The 20472-nt window shown below is 39.0% G+C and overlaps 1 protein-coding gene across 3 annotated transcripts in view; it reads right to left on the bottom strand.

Annotated features, from left to right (window-relative positions):
* The window catches only part of LOC124621787 (SURP and G-patch domain-containing protein 1), a 173435-nt gene that overhangs the window by 55939 nt on the left and 97024 nt on the right, over positions 1-20472 (bottom strand). For all 3 annotated transcript variants that reach the window (XM_047147222.1, XM_047147221.1, XM_047147223.1), the window contains 2 exons: positions 10915-11156; positions 2394-2501 (listed from right to left, as the gene is read on the bottom strand). In XM_047147222.1, the coding sequence (XP_047003178.1) occupies positions 2394-2501; positions 10915-11156 (350 nt within the window). The remainder of the gene's footprint in view (positions 1-2393; positions 2502-10914; positions 11157-20472) is intronic.

Raw genomic sequence — 20472 nt, 5'->3', positions numbered from 1 at the left:
CCATCGCAGTCTTTAACACTGGTAGCATGCCGCGACAGCGTGGGCGTGAACCGTATGTGCAGTTGACGGACTTTGAGCGAGGGCGTATAGTGGGCATGCGGGAGGTCGGGTGGACGTACCGCCGAATTGCTCAACACATGGGGCGTGAGGTCTCCACAGTACATCGATGTTGTCGCCAGTGGTCGGCGGAAGGTGCACGTGCCCGTCGACCTGGGACCGGACCGCAGCGACGCACGGATGCACGCCAAGACCGTAGGATCCTACGCAGTGCCGTAGGGGACCGCACCGCCACTTCCCAGCAAATTAGGGACACTGTTGCTCCTGGGGTATCGGCGAGGACCATTCGCAACCGTCTCCATGAAGCTGGGCTGCGGTCCCGCACACCGTTAGGCCGTCTTCCGCTCACGCCCCAACATCGTGCAGCCCGCCTCCAGTGGTGTCGCGACAGGCGTGAATGGAGGGACGAATGGAGACGTGTCGTCTTCAGCGATGAGAGTCGCTTCTGCCTTGGTGCCAATGATGGTCGTATGCGTGTTTGGCGCCGTGCAGGTGAGCGCCACAATCAGGACTGCATACGACCGAGGCACACACGGCCAACACCCGGCATCATGGTGTGGGGAGCGATCTCCTACACTGGCCGTACACCACTGGTGATCGTCGAGGGGACACTGAATAGTGCACGGTACATCCAAACCGTCATCGAACCCATCGTTCTACCATTCCTAGACCGGCAAGGGAACTTACTGTTCCAACAGGACAATGCACGTCCGCATGTATCCCGTGCCACCCAACGTGCTCTAGAAGGTGTAAGTCAACTACCCTGGCCAGCAAGATCTCCGGATCTGTCCCCCATTGAGCATGTTTGGGACTGGATGAAGCGTCGTCTCACGCGGTCTGCACGTCCAGCATGAACGCCGGTCCAACTGAGGCGCCAGGTGGAAATGGCATGGCAAGCCGTTCCACAGGACTACATCCAGCATCCCTACGATCGTCTCCATGGGAGAATAGCAGCCTGCATTGCTGCGAAAGGTGGATATACACTGTACTAGTGCCGACATTGTGCATGCTCTGTTGCCTGTGTCTATGTGCCTGTGGTTCTGTCAGTGTGATCATGTGATGTATCTGACCCCAGGAATGTGTCAATAAAGTTTCCCCTTCCTGGGACAATGAATTCATGGTGTTCTTATTTCAATTTCCAGGAGTGTATTTTGTCATGAATTGTACCGAGAGACTATGAAGAATCACAAATACCATTTTATCACTAACATATCATTTTGTATTGTATTCAACTGGGGTCCAAACACATCTGCACTTCTTACTCAAATGTAATGACAATGAGAAGTGATATGGTGAGAGCATGCACAAGATACGCATATTACAGCAACTGATTGTTGCATTGAAATCATGCCTTCCAGCATTTTCTCTGATTGGCAGATGTTGTGTTTATTAGCAAGGGTCAGTATCATGTCTTATAAATATACTGGCGGTTAGTTTCATTTTGCCCTCCCTGTATATACTAGCAGTACAAAGGCACTCATCACAAGCTGTCCAGACACTTGCTCTGCTGCATGGCAAAGTTCTCTTCATAGTTAACAAAAGTTCGCTCAGCACTGCGATTTAATTATTTGTGATTTTTCTAAGTGGTATATTAAATCACTAGTTTACGGTAACAAAGATCAAACTATGACTTGGCTTTAGCAGAAGAAGCAGGATAAAACAAATCAATGTATAAGAGTGTGAATTTCACAGATGTAGTGAGAGTTTCTAGATGTATTACAGTGCATACCAGATATTGTTTTCCACGTTTGAGCATAGTAAATGACAAACATTAAATGATGACAGGTTTCTTTTCTATTTAAATTAAAATGATTGAAATGCTATGAAGTACAGCACATTTTCTAAAACATCCTTTACTTACAAAAATAAGCTCAAGCTGACATATTTCTTATATGATAAAAGCATCAGCACATTTATTTGCAAATTGCAAAATATAAAAACACACTACTCAATTTTCTGTTTCAGCTTGACAACTACAACTCAGGATTTGATGTGTTAATCCAAGTTACTTTTTTCTTTCACAAATTTCTCTGATTGTATTACATTTCTTGCAATACTATTTTATCCCCCTCCCCTTTCTGTTTCCCAACTTCTCGCACTTACCTAGTCTCTCTCCTCCATGTAAGTCAAGTCCGTGTCTCTAAATGCCTACAGCTGTTTCTGGAAATACGTACTTTTTGACATTACTTTTACAGCACTATCTAAATTAGTATTAACTACTGAAGCCACAAAAATAATATTTTTCTGTTGCTGCTCGTATAGTTTTCAAATAACTTCACCTGGAGTTCTGTGCGATAAAACAAAAATGAACTTCATCGGAAATGTTTCCAGAATACCTTGAGTAACAGGAGGAGCAATTTCCACTTTTTCAGTTTCTGGGGCCCAGCGACTACGTCTCTTCCTTTTACGACGACTACTATCACTTTCATCTCCAGACTTTCTTCCTGTTATAAAATAACAAAGTAAAAGTCATTGTTTTTGTCTCTGTAGTAATTAAAGCTATTGGTATTCCGTAAAATTAGAAGTGCCACCATTGCTGTTTATAAAGGTAGAAAAACTTCAATATTTTTTAAACTGGTAAAAAGAAACCCAACAGCAAATCAATTAACAGTCAATTAAAATAATTACTTCAGTTTTTCATCCTAGCTTGAAGTTTCTAGCAAGCTGTGTACAACATCTAAATTTTTGGAAACTGAAGAACATAATACAGAGTGTCCATAAATTATCTTCACAAATTAAGACTTTAATAACTTTAAAACTAGGCTAGATATTAACAAATGGTTTTCAACATGTGAAAAAAATAACTCAAAGAGTTTTTTTACCTTTCAGTCAACGCAATTTTAATGCAAAATTGAATTTGAAAACCTGATAAAATGTGGATGGCACAGGAGGAAGCTCAGAGTGTGGCCTGGTTCATACAGACAATACCTGATACTCAAATGCAATGAACACGGTATGGAAGGCAACCACTGTCTTGACCAACTACTCAGACTGGGTGTACGTCATTTATGGAAACAGGTACTGTTCTCCATAAAAGGGGGGTGGGCCACCCATCTGTTTCAGATGCTAACTTGGGCAAGGTACAGCAGGCATGTATGAGGAGACCACGGACCCCTGACCTCACACCACTGGACTTCTTCCTGTGAGGTTTCCTAAAGGACCTGATGAGTCAAACGAAGTTAGAAACCTACAGGACTTTAAAGCACGCACGCACTGGTAATGCATTTGAACATGTCACCGTGGAGTTTCTGAATCATATGTGGAGGGAAATTTAATTCCAACTGGACTTATCTGTGCCACTAAGGACGCGCACATTGATGCGTATAAATGAGGAAACAAAACTTTTGAGTTATCACATACTGAACACCATTTGTTAATATCCAATATATTTTAAAGGTATTAAAGTTGTAAGTTATAAAGATAATTTATGTACACCCTGTATTTTGGATACTGGTTCTGCATTATGCAAATACTGTTCTGTTTATGTTCATCCAAATCTTTTCTTTTAACACTGTAGCATTATCACTGAATTTTCATTATTTATTCTCACATTATCAACTTCTTTTCCATTTGCATATTTTTGCATTAACTCTAGTAATTTTTTGAATCACTGTATGATGTTTGAGTTTAGTACGAGATTAAGAGTTTTCCCTACTTGTATCTTCAGTTTTCCACATTGTTGCTATACACACGAAAATTATGAATCGGGAAAATACCAGGTGGTTTTAATCGCAGTGCAGCTACTCAGGGAGGTCCAGTGTGGGCTGCAATTATCATATGGCAGTGAAACTTTGTAGACATGCTAGTACATTAATGCAGAACCAATTTACACGGGAAGGGGGAATTAGTTCCAATTGTGGACATCAGCTGCAAATCTGGTTCTATAAATTGTTTGTATGATGGTATGACATTCATGCTTTCATTTGACAAGTCATAATGCAAGTGGATAGTACAGCTATAGAAAAGAGAAACAACGCGCTGTTAGTGAAACTGTTTTATGGGAACTGCACCAATTACAGTACCGCACTTAGAGGCTGTCGCCAACTGAGAGGTCTGAGGAGAGACCCAACATCATTTAATGGTTTAAAGAAGATCATACTGAAATTTGATAACAGGGGTGAGCTTGGTGTGGCATCTGGTAGAGGAAGGAGTCCTATCCCAGTGAAAGTTATTGAAGAGGTATAATGTTGATTTTATTATTAATGACTGCTTACACAATTTGTTCAATATGAGCACCAGAGACATCGATGAGGTGCTACATCTTTAAAACAACATGATCAACAGCTGCTCGGAGCAGTTTTGGTGGAATCCAAGCAACGTGTTCCTGTAAACTGCTCTTGAGATCACATAGAGATCGATATGCCCTTGGTAAACACATTCTATTAGATATCCTGAGAGCCAAAAGTCACATGGATTCAGATCAAGTGGTCCTGCAGGGCATGCATCTGGAAACCCTCTGGAGAAAACGTGTTTGTGGAAGGTTGCATTAATCAGATATTTCATTGGGTGAGCAACGTAAAGTGTTGTCCCATCTTGCATGAAAGCAGTGGTTTCCACACAGTTGTACTCTTCCGAACCAGGAATCAAATGCTGTACAAGATTGTTTCAATAACGTGCAAGCGTTACGGTGCACCTGTTTCAATAACGTGCAAGCGTTACGGTGCACCTGGCATGCCCTTTGGGTGTATTCTCTTCAAAGAAGAACGGACTGAGAATAAAGGTGCTTGTAAATCCACACCACACAGTCACATACAGCAAGTGCAGTGGCTCTTCATGCACAACGTGCAGTTTAACAATACCCCAGATTCAGCAATTCTTTGTATTCACTGCACCTTTATTGTAAAATGTACCTTGTCACTCCATGGAATATTGCCTGGTCACATGTCATCAACTTTGGTCTTGCCAGTTACGGAAGAGTAAAATCCGAATGTTGTTGTGGATCAAGAGGTTTCAGTTGCTGCACGATCTGGATCTTGTATGGGTACCAGTGTAAAATAGACCACAAAACTTTTCATATTATTGACCATGGGATGGACAATTCCCATGACACTGTGTGAGCACTAGCACTATCCGTGGCACTTGCTGCATGGTCATTAATAATAAAATCAACATTATACCTTTTTCAATTCTATAAACTTTCCTGCTCATGTCCTGTTCCTAGTCCATTACACACGGAAACATTTATATACTTTTTCTTGCATTCACAATACCAGACTTTTTATTTATTTATTTATTTATTTATATACTTGTTCCATAGATCTGTACATGTGAGCAAGTCACTCAGATGTGGAACGTGTCAATATACATAATAAAATACATAGAATAAAGACATTGTTATAGTATTAATAACAGTGCACAAAAGTCATACTTATTAGCTTAAAAACTAGTCAACATAAATGTGAAGATAGCAGTTTCATATTTAGGGCATTATTGCATTTATTTTAACCTTGAACAGTAATCAAAACTTCCCACTTTGGGTTTAAAAGTGACCCAAAAATGGAAATGAGAAAAACAGGAATTTTTACATTAGGGCATTATTACATTAGTTTAACAGTAAACAGTGTCAAAAAATTTAAAAACATCTTTCCAATCTGGGTTTTACTTATTTCTCTGAAAGAATTCCTCTAGAAAGTGAGGTCTCAAGTAAATAATTTTTCAGGCTACATTTAAATACTGATGTACTACTCCTTATACTTTTGATGCTGTTGGGTAGGGAATTGAAAATTTTCGTTCCAGCGTACTTTACCCCTTTCTGAATAAGTGTCAAGTTCTTTAACTCACAGTGGAAATCCTCTTTTCTTCTGGTGTTATGTTCATGATGTAGGCAATTCGTTTCATACAGAGTGGGGTTATTTATTATGAAGCACATCAGTGAATATATGTACTGAGATGTTGCTGTCAGTATTTCGTCGTTTAAAAAGATTTCGACATGAGGTTTGTGGGGGTACACCACAAATGATTCTTATTGCTCTTTTTTGTGCTGTGAGGATTTTCTTTGCGGCAGGTGTATTGCCCCAGAAGATGATGCCATAACACGTGACTGAATGAAAATAGCCAAAGTAAGCTGACTTTGAGATGGTAATGTCATTGAAGCGTGACAAAATTCGTAAAGCAAATGTTGCCGACGTCAGCTGTTTTCGTGTTTGTAGAACTTGCTTTATCATCTGATCATTCTGTGTGATAACTATTTCTTCTGGGTTTTTGTGGGTTGTCTGGAACTGGATAAAATTGTTTTTTTTTTCAGGTTTATTGAAAGGGAGTTAATACTAAACCAACCCAGAACTTCTTTAAGGATATCACTGACCTCGGATTCTAAGTCAGTAGTTGACACATTATCCACTACAATGCTCGTATCATCAGCGAACATTGTAAATTTACACTGCTTATTGATGGATAAAGGCAGGTCATTAACATATATGAGGAACAGGAAGGGCCCAAGCACTGATCCCTGTGGCACTCCATGCTGCACAATTCCCCACTCAGAGTCCACTATATATTGTGATACACTATCTGAAACATCTAGAATAATCTTCTGCTTCTTATTTTCGAGGTACGATTTTAACCAGTTCCCTACAGGTCCTGTAATTCCATAATGACAGGCCTTCTTGAAGAGTATCTGGTGATCTACACAGTCGAACGCCTTTGATAGGTCGCATAAGACACCAATTGGCAGCCTCTTGCTGTTTATAGACTCTAGATCATCATTTGTGAATGAGAAAATTGTGTTATCTATTGAAACTCCCTTTTGAAAACCAAACTGCTGACTGTTAATGATGTTCAGGTCACCAAGGTGTGCCACAACCCTGTTGTACAGAGATTTAACTAGGACTTTTGAAAATGTTGTTAATAGAGAGATAGGGTGATAGTTTGACACATTTGTAGCATCCCCTGCTTTGTACAGGGGCCTGACAACAGAGTATTTCATTCTGTCTGGAAACACTCCTTCTTGCATGGATGTGTTGCAGATGTGAGACAAAACTTCGGCCACTTCACTACAGCAAGCCTTCAATAGCTTGCTTGAAACATCGTCGATACCAGCAGAATGTTTATTTTTCAAAGACTATGATTTTTTTGATTTCATTGGCAGTAATGGGAAGCACACTTATTTGACTGAAAGGTTCTAGAAAATTATTTTTCATTATACAGGCAGCTTTATCTACAGAACCATGGCAACCTATCTGTGTTGGGACAGTTAAAAAATGTTGGTTAAAGATTTCAGCAATTTCCTCACTATTAGTTATCTCTGAGTTGTCAACAGTTAAAACAATATTTTTGTCTTTGGTGTAGTTTACAGTCCCTGTTTCTCTCTTTATCACATTCCAGATTGATTTAATTTTATTTTCAGAATCAGTAATTTCAGATGCTATACACATACGTTTAGAGTTTTTAATTACTTTGGCAAGTATTTTACAGTAGAGTTTATAATGTTTTAGCTGAGCAGTGTTGTTAGAAGTCTTTGATGCTATGTAGAGTTGTCCTTTTCTCTGACAGGAAGCTATGATGCCCTTAGTGAGCCATGGTTTTTGTGCAGACCTAGCAGGTTGGACTCTGTATGGCTTTTTTGGAAATACACTTTCAAAGGTACCTGTTATCTCATTTGTGAATAAATTGTATTTTAAATTAGCAGTTTCTGCTAGATAAACAGGTGTCCAGTCAGTATGCTGAAGACATGATCTGAACGTTTGAATAGCTTCCTCACTTAGTTTCCTTACTGTTTTCCATCTAAGTGAGGTGTCACTCAGAGGAATTCCCAAGCTGTTGAAAGTAACTCGTTGTCCATCATGGTCAGACAGACCATTTATAACCATTTCAATATTAATATGGTTGACTTTACTCTGATCAACAAAAACGTTATCAATGAGAGTACTGGAAGAGGTTGTGGTTCTGGTGGGCGAGCTAACCACGGGAACAAGGTTGTACGTGCACATGAGATTTTCAAACTCCACCTTGCAGGGAGAATTAACCAAGAAATCTATGTTAAAATCCCCAACAACTACCATGCCCCTATTTTTTCTACTTAAGTACAACAAAAGAGTATCTAATTGTTTAACAAACACTTTAAAATTACCAGATGGTGCCCTGTAAACTGCCACAACTGTTAATCTGGAGACAGTGTCTGGCACCTCTACAGCACATACTTCAAAATGTAGCTCAAAGCAGAATCTTTGTACATCTATTGCCGTGAGCAAGACATTGTTTTTTACATATACAGCTACTCCTCCTTTGTCCATATAGTTCCTGCAATAAGACGTTGCCAAAATATAGTTGGGAATAGGGACCACTTCAATACCAGCAGTGATGTGGTGTTCTGTTAGACACAGAATGTGGGCACCGTTTATACCTTTTGTGTCTTCTATATTTGCTGTGAACTGATCCAGCTTGCAGTATAGGCCTCTTATGTTCTTGCAACTGGTAGGCAAAATTGACACTAAAGTTTTTTTTCACAGCATAAATTGGTTCTGCATTAATATATTGGAATAGCTAACAAGTTAAGTTGTCTTACAAAGTACAGCCCACACTGACTTCCTGTTAGTAGCTGCACTTTAATTATTACTAGCCAGTATCTTCACACCAGACTGTAATGTAACAGGTAAGACAAACAAATAGGAAAACCACTTGTCTAAAAAAGATAAACAAAATATTCTATGAGCATTGACAATCTCTAAATAAACACTACAAACACTCACTGCTGATGCCACAGAATGGCACAAGGTAGTCCCTCATATTTAAAATACCTATTGTTATATGCAAATATGGAAAAGTTGCAGGAACGATGACATTCTATGTACAACTGACCACACACAGTTCAAACTTACTTTCTTGTGAAATATACTGGATGCTGCAATTACTTACAAAAACTTTGACAAACACGAATACAACAGAAATACAATTCTGAATTTAAAGTATAATGTAAATCACTCCCAACCCTGATTACTTCCATGACAGAAGTTACAACAGTCAGACAGGTACTTTACATATTTTACAGTTTCAAATCAGTACCAAAGAAATCTCTAAATTTTATTATCTGGTTAAGTGTTTAACACTGAATTCAAATACATTCTATTTATAAAAATCAGAAGAAATGAATAAATAGGAACACACACAAAGGTTATTTAAAATGTATGGCTTCACCAGACAATCCCTCATACTTCTCAAACTTCACAGAAGCTCTGCTTGCAAAACTATCACTCATGGAAAAATAGTGATTCAGAGAAATGGCTTAATCACAGCCTATGGGAATGCATCCAGAAAAGACAATGACGCAAATGTTTATAGTTCTGGTTTCTCTTATCTTTCCTATCTTCAGCAACTGCTGTGATGTCTACCTTTATTTGGTCTCCTGAGTGACCAACCTACATAGTTCACAATTTCCAGAACAAATCTTTCACCCTGCAGCAGATTGTGCACCATTTTCGAACTTTCTGGCTAAAACTGTGCTGACTAGGAGCAAATTCAGATGTCTTTCATGTATAATGGTCTTACTGAGATATTTTCACAATATCCTTTCTTCCAGGAGTGAAATTTAGAAAGCAAGATCAAGGTGCTGGCAGAGTTGGAGCTGTGAGGACATGTCATGAATTATGTCTGGACAGCTCAGTTGGTAAAGAACTGCCCAGAGATGGCAAGGCTCCACGTGAACATCCAGTCTGGGGGACTTATTTAATTTTGCCAGAAGCTACAAATTGCAAACATTCCACTGGAGAATGAAGCATTCATTCTGGAAATCATAGGTTATTCAAGCAAATCACTCACGACTCCAAATCTAAGTAAACATCACAGCAGCTGCACAGACAAATGGCACAAGAAGCAGATTTATTATTCCTGTCATGGTCTTTTTTCAATTTATGTCACCCTCACCATTTCTACCATTATTTTGCAGTCACATATTCCTTTCATATATCTCTTGTACGTCTGGCTCCTCACCTTTGTCCTTCCTTGGTCAATTATTGCCTATTGGTCTCATTTACTCTGTTATTGCCAATTTTTTTCTTGCCTAACTTTATCCTTTTGGGTTCTTATCCATTTTCACTCTCCAATTACTTCAATTTCCCAAGTTTTCAACCCTCATACACTGGCAGCATTTCATCATAGATTCACTCTACTTTTGTGCTGCTGTACTCTGCTGAACCAGAGTAACATGGGGGGAGGGTTAGATTTTAATATCTCATTAGCATCAATGGCATCAGAGTTGGGACCAGTGGATCAGTTTGGTAAAAATGAAGAAGATAATTGGTAACGAAATTTTTCAGATTAGATGAATGGTTATTTGAGCTATACTTGTTGAGTGTCTTCATTACTGAATCACTTCTCTTGATCAATGGACTGAAGTTTCTTGATGATGTTTATATTAATCTTTTATTGGTACTGTTTGTTCCAATCATTTCCTACTTTCTTTTTCAAGGATGAAGGAAACTGGTTTTTAGTCTAATGTTCAGAAGACTCCTATTCATGCTTGTCACTGCTGTCACTTTGTAAGCAGAAAGCTTTTTCTATTTATATTTAATTCTGCTATCATTTTGGTGACCAATTTTTTTCATAAAAATTTTGTATGCTGTAATTGTTTCTTATTTCACTTCAAAATTTTGATACAAAAACATCAAATAGTCCAATTGTGTTACCTTATACTCTGTCTGCAGCATTCAGTGGTGTTTTCCCTCTAAATATTTTAAGTACGCAGTAACGAATTCTTGACTCTTAATATTATGACGACTTCCCCCCCCCCCCCCGGTCCCTCTTGCACACACTTAAACATAGTGAAGTCAACTCTCTATTCAACAATACTCTGCTAATCTACTTCACACATACAAGACATCACAACAGACAAGTATACTGAAACATCTGGCACAAATTTCTTACCTTCACTTGCACAAGAGTTCTCGTCATCAAGTTGCTCCTGCTTTACTGTACTCTCCGCCACCCTGTTATCAGCCTCTGAAGGTTCTGTTTTCACACTATCCCTACTATTGTCAGTATCTACTTCTGTCTTTACTTTAGGTTCATTGTTTTCACGTTTTCTCTCTTCTTCCATTTCAGATTTGAACTTCTCCACCAAGCAACGATACTGCATATATGCAGTGTCTGTCTTATCTCGTAAGAACCTTGCAAACAAAATAAGTTACTTTAAGTTTAAAAAATCAGATGGCAGCATTATATTTTGTAATGTTACACTTGATATGAAATAAGGTAACTTACCTAAAGCCTGCACTTTTTATACATTATGTGATCAAATTCCAATTATAATACAGCTACAAACTAACTACACACCCTGCTTCACACTTTCAATATACAATTATGTATAGTCTAAATTACAAGAACAGTGCAAGTTATTTCTCTACGAATGACCAGCAAGCCAAATAATGACACCATGGCAGCGACATGTCTGAACTGTAAATAGTAATCTGATTTCAGTAATTTCGAACAGTTTGTGATGAATTTTATAAAAGACCAAACTGCACCACATTATTTCAGTAAATGATTGTAAACAACCACGATTCAAGGGATGAAGTTCCAAGTTTTACAAGTATACTTATTTGACATATTAACAAAATGTAATCCAAAGTTAAGGTAGCTAGCAATTGGGATACAACAGCCACATAAAATTTAAAGCATGGAGCGCTCATGAATTAACCTATGTTTGACAAATAAACAAGTTTATTAAGTAAAAAAGGAAACAATAATCCAGCCTTCACAGTAACAACTTAAAGACTGCTCAAGACTTATCAACAGAAAATGGTTTCCCAAATGATTTATCATCAAAAGTTGTGAATTGTTTCTGTAAGATCTTGGAAAACCTAGCACACAAATTTTGTGATTACCCACTAAGAGTAGTAGATGAACAAAATTTTCTTCAGTTTCTTTCAGCATCCGGTTTCAGTGATAATTCAAGATTTGAATGGAACTGTGGCAATATCTTATACAGTGTGTGTCAAAACTTTTGGGTCAAACTGAAACAGTTGATAGCAGGTCCACAGCCAATTATACTGAGACAAGTAACAAATGGCCAGAAATGTATATTTATTGTGTTATGGATATACACAGTGAGAACTACGTAATAACAAATTAGCTCATAACAAGTGTCAAAACAACAACCGGCAGTCTCAATGCATATACTGCAATGATGTATGCAGTTCTGCCACACTCTCACAAAGATCCCGGTTGTCTGTTGAACAATGGAACAGGCAGCAGGTAATAAATAGCGTACGGGCATGCGTTGTCCAAGATCACATAACAGAACCTTTTTGCTAACTCCCCATTTGACTATGTTACCTGGTGTTCCTCCAAGATGTGTTACCACAATTTCTGGAGACTGCATCCTTCGTTGTCCACAAAAGTATGTGGTTTCAACATGACAGTACACCAGCACACTTCTCTGTTAATATGTTTGAGCACCTGAACACACACCCTCATCAACAGATTGGAAGGGGAAGTCCTGTCCCGTGGCCAGCATCACTGCCGGATCTCACACCTCAGTCCTACAACAAGATGCTGGTGTATGAAACCACAGTAGAACTGGATGAAGACCTGCTCGCTTGGGTAAAAGCTGCTTATCTCCTGGTAAAATTAGGTACCAAGGATCTCAGAGAGTGTGACAGAACTTCAAACACCATGGCCATGCATGCATTGAGACTGGCGGTTGTCACTCTGAACAATTACTATGAACTACATTACTGTTATGAAGTGTAAGCTATGCATGTCCTTAACAAAATAAATATGCATTTCCAACAGCTGGTTCCTTACCTCAGTATAATTGGTTGTGGACCCACTACCACCTGTTTCAATTTGATCCAAAAGGTTTGAGACACATGCATTTATCAGCCAGCTAGCTTATTTTGTTGTGATGTCATGCAACTGTCAAGGAGTTTACATATGCTACAGAGATTATGATGAGGTCTGTGATGACAAGTTAGTAGTGGTGCCACTGATCCATCACATGATCCATGAAGTAAAGAAATTGACACTTTTCTCTATGGTCTCTAAGTACCGAGTTCACACTTCCAAGTACCACTTACGGGTATAGCTGCTACCCATATTAAACTCGTTGCAATTTCCGATCTCAATGGCTTCCTTGACGACAGAATTTCTGATGGTCTGTGCACGGCAAACTACTTCTGTTTCATCAAATATAATTCAATACCTATTTTGAGAGTGCGCGCGCGCGCACACACGCGCGCACACACACACACACACACACACACACACACACACACACACACACACACACACACACACACACACACACCAGACGGAAGGGGGGGGGGGAGGGAGGGAGGGAGGGAGGGAGGGAGGGAGGGAGAGGGAGAGAGAGGGAGAGGGAGAGAGAGGGAGAGGGAGGGAGGGAGGGAGAGAGAGAGAGAGAGAGAGAGAGAGAGAGAGAGAGAGAGAGAGAGAGACCATTTTTTCCCCCTTGTGTGGTTAAAAAATATTTTAAATGAATTGTGAGGGGGAAGAAAACTAGGTCTATTTTGGTATGTGCAGTTCCTCTCAGAAAGAAAATAATGTGGTGAATTATTTTGCAGGGAGTTTATACCTACAACTTTTTTTCTTCTTAAAGAGTGTTTCCTCTTCTTTTCACTAGTGGGTCCAATTTTTCAGGACTTGGAACACTTTATTTTATTATTAAATTTTGTGGATAGACACCCGTCCTGATGACACAATAATCAAGGTAACCTAAGGGAGGGATGTTGTTTGCCTTCTGTATGTGACTTGTGTAAACTTTGTTCTGTGTGTCATCATATAGGGTAAGTCAGTGTTGTCTGATGGGTTTTGACTTTCTAGTACAAACTGTTGTTTAAAGATATAGCAACGTATTTTATTTCAAAAGATACACAATGACTAATAATTAATGTCTTATATGTTAATTTTTACAGAAATTAATTATTTGTGAAAGATAATGTCCTTCAACTACTGGCCCTCTTTTTTGGCACACTCATTGACCCTCTGCATGAAGTTTGTCACCACACTCTCCAACATGTTATGGAGTATAGCATGAATCTCTCGCTCAATGGTATCCTTTACATCAAGTACAGTACAAGGCTTACTGATGTACAATTTGTTCTTGAGGAAGCTCCACAAGAAAGTCACATGGAGTAATGTCTGGAGAGCAGTGCAGCCAGACAACATCTCTGTTGGATACCACTTTCCCTGGAAACAGCCGACTTACTTCAGACATTCACGTATTGGAAGTGAGAGCCATCACGCCACCTTTCTGAAACCAAATATTTAAACCATGTGTGCCATGGCAACGAAGGTCTGGGATGAGAAATTCACGTAACATGGTCAAATAATGTTCCGACTTCCTTCAAAGAAAAAAAGGCCCTAGACACCAAATTTCCATAATCCAGCCCACACTGTTACCCTGTTACAATGCAGTGGGCATTCGTGCAGTTGCTGAGGGCTGTTTGGAGACCATTAACGACAGTTTTGTTTATTAACAGTGCTGTTTACGTAAAAATGAGCCTCATCTGACATTAAAATCACAATTCCAAGTTTTTCCTCCAGCAGCTCTTTCATTATTTTAGCAAAATGTCTCCTCACAAAATCTTGAGACTTCAACTCCTGAACAGTCGCAGTTTTGTAGTGATGAAAATTTAGATGGTGTAAAATGTGTCAAATGGATGACTCTGATAATCTGAGAGACTATGATGCCATCCTGCTGATTGGCTGGGGCTCCGTTGAACTACATGATGCACAACTTCAATGTTTTCAGATGACATGGCCATCTTTGCACTGCCTCCCCGCTTTTTCTTCAATTCAAAACCTGCCTCACGACAGTTCTTAACCCACAGCAGAATGGTACTGTGGATCAGAACTGCACCATCACATGGAACATTGAGTTGGAGATGGAACTTCCTCTGAGTGGTGGTCACAGATTCTGCATTTTTAAACAATGTATCTACGATGCAGGCTCGGTATGGTGCAGTCCACCTGTCCATTGCAACAAAACTGCTGCAGTAGTGGAAAACAATGAGCCCAAGTATGACCCTCCACTACACTGACTCACCCTGTATTTTAACTGTTAGTCTGCTGTATTCTCTGATTTCCAATTTAGGGACCAGCCCAGCATTTGCCAAAACTAGTACAGGAAACTGCCTGAACACCAGCCACTGTACCAGCCCACGGTGACTAATCCACCTTGCGAACTTGATCCAAGTTTGGCTCACATCCCTGCCTTGCAAGACAGCCAGCCGCAGGTTATGGTATATGAGCAGTTCCATTTCTTAAAGACTGCTACTATCACATAATTAAGCTGAATGTTAAATCCAAAATTTCACCACAAAGATCAGCTCCTGATAATTATGAAGAAGGTAACTGAAAGATTGTTGTATCACTCAAACCCAATGGAGCAAGAAAACTGAGAAAATTTTATCAACTAGCTGTACCCAGCCACACTTTGCTGTGGTTCAGTCTGCTTAAATGGAAAAGAAAGGCAAGAGAAAGCACACATTTATAATATGTACGGGAATTGGATATCTGTCCTAATTTCCTTCTCTCCCCTGTATCTGTCCATCTCCCCCCCTCCACCATTTTTTTGTCGATCTCCTTCTCCTCCTCCTCCCCCCTCTCTGTGCGCCAACCTCCCCCCCCCCTCTCTCTCCATCTTCTCCTCCCTCCCCTCTCTCCCACTCTCTCTGTCCATCACCTTCCCCCCCCCCCCTCTCTCTCTCTCTCTCTCTCTCTCTCTCTCTCTCTCTCTCTCTCTCTCCCCCCCCCCATCTCCTCCTGCTCCCCCCCCTCGGTCTATCTTCTCCTGCCTGTTCTCCACATCCAATTCTTCACACCCTCTGCCCATATCCTCCCCCCCCCCCCCCTTCCCGCCACAACCTTGAGCCTTGTTTATTTTTATTTTAAATTCAGATTCTGTAGTAGTAGTACTCTAACCAAAAAAACAATAAGCCATAAATACAACTTTCCTGTTTGCTAATGACAATTCACTATAATATTTCATAATGTTTTCCTGTTATTAAGCTCACGTATTAAATATGTTTAAAACTCAGGTAAATAAAAACATGTGCATTGTGTCAAAATTTCAAAGCAATCAGTTAAGAACATTCAGAGATACATGATTTTGAACAAATGAACATTTATATTTTTATTTATATAGATTAATGTGTTCACAACAGGGAAACAGAGGCTAATGGAATATTGCACTCAGGAGGAAAAAAGAACATTATCTGTAACAGCATGTTTCACAAACTACTATGGAGGTAAGATTTCTGACATTGCAGTAATTAGCCACTTGACATTCTCAATACAATTAGCATAGGTGCAGTTATCAGCAACAAGAGACAATACAAATGATTAATGAAACTATTAATGATAAGAAATGTTTTCTTGTTTACAATTTCATATCAAAGTAGCTAATCCAGACACCCAATTTCAGAAAGAAAAGGCTACAGGAATCTTGTTGTTATGTCAAAGTGTGTCATTCAACAGGTAACTAATGAATATATAACAGTCACAGCATGGAGATACAATAAAAGGCCCTCAAGACTGCAAATTACTTCATGAAACTATTAAAGAGGTTATTATAGGTTCTTCACAATAAAGGATGGCAGCCAAAAACAGTTGCAGGATCGAATTTTTTTTTATATTAAGAATTTTAATAAAAAAAAATTCTATCCTGCAACTGTTTTTGGCTGCCATCCTTTATTGTGAAGAATTTTAACAGTTGCTGCTGCAGCCATGTTTAAAATCTTGTATTATAGGTTCAATAGAACCCTTAAAATTGCAGCATAAGAACCGCAGTTAAGCTCAGGTGTCTTTGAGAAAGTTGAAGACCAAACTATCCATAAGCCCATCAAATAACATTAAGCTGTACAACTGGTGAGTGAACTGAAATTGTTGGTCCACTTGCTTATGGATCAAACTGACCTAGTACCAGATGATTTATACCATTGTGGAAGTTAGAACAGAGACTCGTGCATTTTGATACTGTGTTGTTTCTGAGCAAACTTTAATAATAATAATGAAGAACACTGAGTCAATGTGAAAATATTGTTGGGTAATGATAATGAAAACAAATGTTCCAGCACATTAGCTGTATTTCATCACCAGTTTGCAATGAAATTATGGTTGATTGCTATAGTACACTATCAATGTTCTTTGAATCTGTGCTGCACTATTCATTAGCCAATACTCCCATTCATTAACCCATACCATGTGCACTTGTAGAATATCCATTAACATATGTAACTCACGAGGCAGAACTCAATAATGAGCTCTAATGACAATATTATTAAAAGGATAGATTGCTACTCACCATGTAGAGGAGACATAGAGTCACAGACAGCCGTAGTGGAAAGATTGCTATACATTTAAGCTTTCTGTTAAAAGACCTCCTTCTGAAGTAGAAAGCTCTCTCTCTCTCCCTCTCTCTCTCTCTCTCTCACACACACACACACACACACACACACACACACACACACACACACAGAGAGAGAGAGAGAGAGAGAGAAAGAGAGAGAGAGAGAGAGAGAGACCACGGCGCAAGGCTTAAATGTACAGCAGTCTTTTTGTTGTGCCTGTCTGCGACTCAACAGTTCCTCTATACGGTGCGTAGCAATCCATCCCTTTCATAAAGTAGTTGTTATATTCCATCCTGGACTTTTCACTGTTTAATAATAAGTTCTGGATAGATACATCATAAAACATGAAAGTTAACACAGTGTGCCTTAGAGATACAGCCACAATAGGTTTAGTTGAAATCAACAGCCTCTAACATTGATTGTGGACAATCCTGTTACTTATAAAGCAGTAAACTCTTATATGAGGATGAGAATTTGGAGAGCAGTACTCTAAACTGAAGATAAAGGAAAAAAAGATCTTTAAACATGAGTAAATTGAAAATAATGTATATAAGTAGATGAAAGTCATCTCTTCTTATGGAATACAGCATAACAATAAACCTGAAATGAGTAACCTTATACAAATACCTCAATATGGTGGTCATTCAGAACAAAATTATCAGCACCAGTGTGTGTTTCATTGGGAGAATTCTTGAGAAGCGTTGCTTCCTCACAAACAAAATTGCTTACTAAATGCCCAAGCTATCCACTCTTCATCATCATTTGTCTACCTAAGATCCACAACATGTTGGACTGACTAAAGAAACTAAAATGTTCAGAATGGTGGTGTGAAGTTTCTGACAGGTTTGTTTGTCTGGTTGGTACTGCGGTATCAGCTGCTATCTGTTCTGCCGCACTTTCAAATAAGCATGCTGCCAGTTGTGCCACTGCGTTTCCTACAGCTGCCACCGTGGCACGAGGGCACTGCCATGAACAATTATGCCACTCCTAATAAGATGCAAGCACTGCCGATAAGATGCAAGCATCCCCTACCTGGAGTTCTAGCAGTGGGTGTACATAAGTTCAAATATTCATGCAATGACCCCCTTTTGTGTGGTTGCCCACTGGATAACATTTATAGACTTTCATCTGATTTATAGACTTACATCTGATGTAAATATTGCCAAAGTATCAATGGATGTACGTGAAATTACTCTTTTATTATCCACAATGAAGCCTAATGATGCCCTTGGATATTTGACTCTGTGCATGCTATTATGGTTAATTTAAAAAATGCTGAAGCTGAAAGATTAGTTAAATATCTGTTCCATATCTGACAACATGAAACGTGTCTGTATGGTGTAAAAATGCAAGAAACTCTCACTGAATTCATCAAAGAAACATGTTCAAATGTCAAATGAATCCGTCATTTTTGTGGAGGCGTACAGACCAATAAACACAAACTTTTATTAACCTGTCTTTATCAAAACTACTTTAAAATCAGTGCTGAGTGATCATTCTTTGCAACAATCCATGGGAAATCTGAGTGTGATGGCACAGGAATATCAGTTAAAGGGTTAGCACAAAAGGAAATTTTACAAAGACTCCTAATAAATCAAATACTAACTGCATCAGATTTGTTTCAGTCTTGAAATGTTAACATCAGTGAAGTCCAGTTTTATTTTATTTCTGAAGAGTCTATAGATCATACACATTCTGACCTAACAATGATTTGCAGAACTTAAAAGTTTTAATAAGTTTAAGTCATTATATTGTTAAGGGAAACTGGAAGAAAGGAGGATCAGTAGTGATATAGAGACCACCTTGAATAACATTTAAGGAATAATTTGGCATTCTTTGTGAGAAAAAAAATTGACTCTCAAGATATTTTGCTTGTAAATATTCCAATATGTGGTACTTTGGGACAATCTTTGAAATAAAGCTGACAGAACATGGTGTTTGCGTATAGTTTATACATTATTCAGGACCTTCACTGTCATTCCATTGGCCACATGAAATAATATTCACCCAGTTCCCCTACCTCGTGTGCTTCCTGTTTTTGAATGTCCTAAAACAGGAAACTTTGTACAACAAGAACTTACAAATTTTCGGAGGTGTGTGTGTGTGTGTGTGTGTGTGTGTGTGTGTGTGTGTGTGTGTGTGTGGGTGGGTGGGTGTGGGCGGGAGGGGGGGGGGGGCGGCATACACACGCAGCCACATATGGGGCATGGGCATCGCCGTGCACGCACGTGTGCATACTCTATTCAGAAAAAATGACTATTATTTATAATATCTAACACATGTACTGATGTTAAAAAAAATTGAATCAGCTTGAGCTTTTTTAAAAATACTGTTAGCTGAGGCTGTTTTATTTCATCACTCAACTTTTCAATTTAGTCGAAAGTATGTTATTCAAGACTGTTCAAATTTCAATAGTTTGCTGTAATTTTTCAAGGAATGAAAATACTATTTTTTGTTATAAAAAAAGGAGCAAACACTCCATTAGAACCGTGTCTTTTACAGAATGAAATACAAAAATGTAAGTATACAATTTTTTCCTGTCCAGGCAATTACACTTAAATATATAAGATATTTTTTCTACTCTCCTTATATTACAGAGTATTCCCTGTCAGGCAAAAAAATTTGGGACTGGATTACTAAGAGAAAGAGAAAACATTAACTGAATTTTTCATTGGTGCTTGGCAAACATAATGAGAAAAGTTACGATGGGGCTTCTTGGTCCATCAGGTGTTTTACAGTCTCCTCCCACTTGAGTACAACAAATGGAACATTCATACAACTATGTGTTACTGGTCCTTTTTTTTGGGATGTTGTTATCTCACCTCACGCATCACATTAGCTTGAATGTCTTATGTCAGCATGCTGAAGCTTCATTTGAATTTCTGCATTTTGTCATTTCATGGTAGGTTCATATTGATAAGGCCAAGTCTTGTCACTCATGACAATTTTTTGCAGAAAAGAATTGTCTGCATTTTGCATTTCAATCAAGTCATGGCAGGTATCCACACATCGTCATTTTTCTTCAGGAGTCAGGGAGGGGGGTGGTCACCCTTTCCACAAACTACTTTCTTCTTCAAAACTTCTGATGTAGATATGTTGCTCCACTGTG

This window comes from Schistocerca americana, chromosome 7 (genome assembly GCF_021461395.2).
Source record: "Schistocerca americana isolate TAMUIC-IGC-003095 chromosome 7, iqSchAmer2.1, whole genome shotgun sequence".
Taxonomy (NCBI): domain Eukaryota; kingdom Metazoa; phylum Arthropoda; class Insecta; order Orthoptera; family Acrididae; genus Schistocerca; species Schistocerca americana.
Note: the sequence above shows the minus strand (reverse complement) of the source record. Positions and strands in the feature narration are given on the sequence as shown.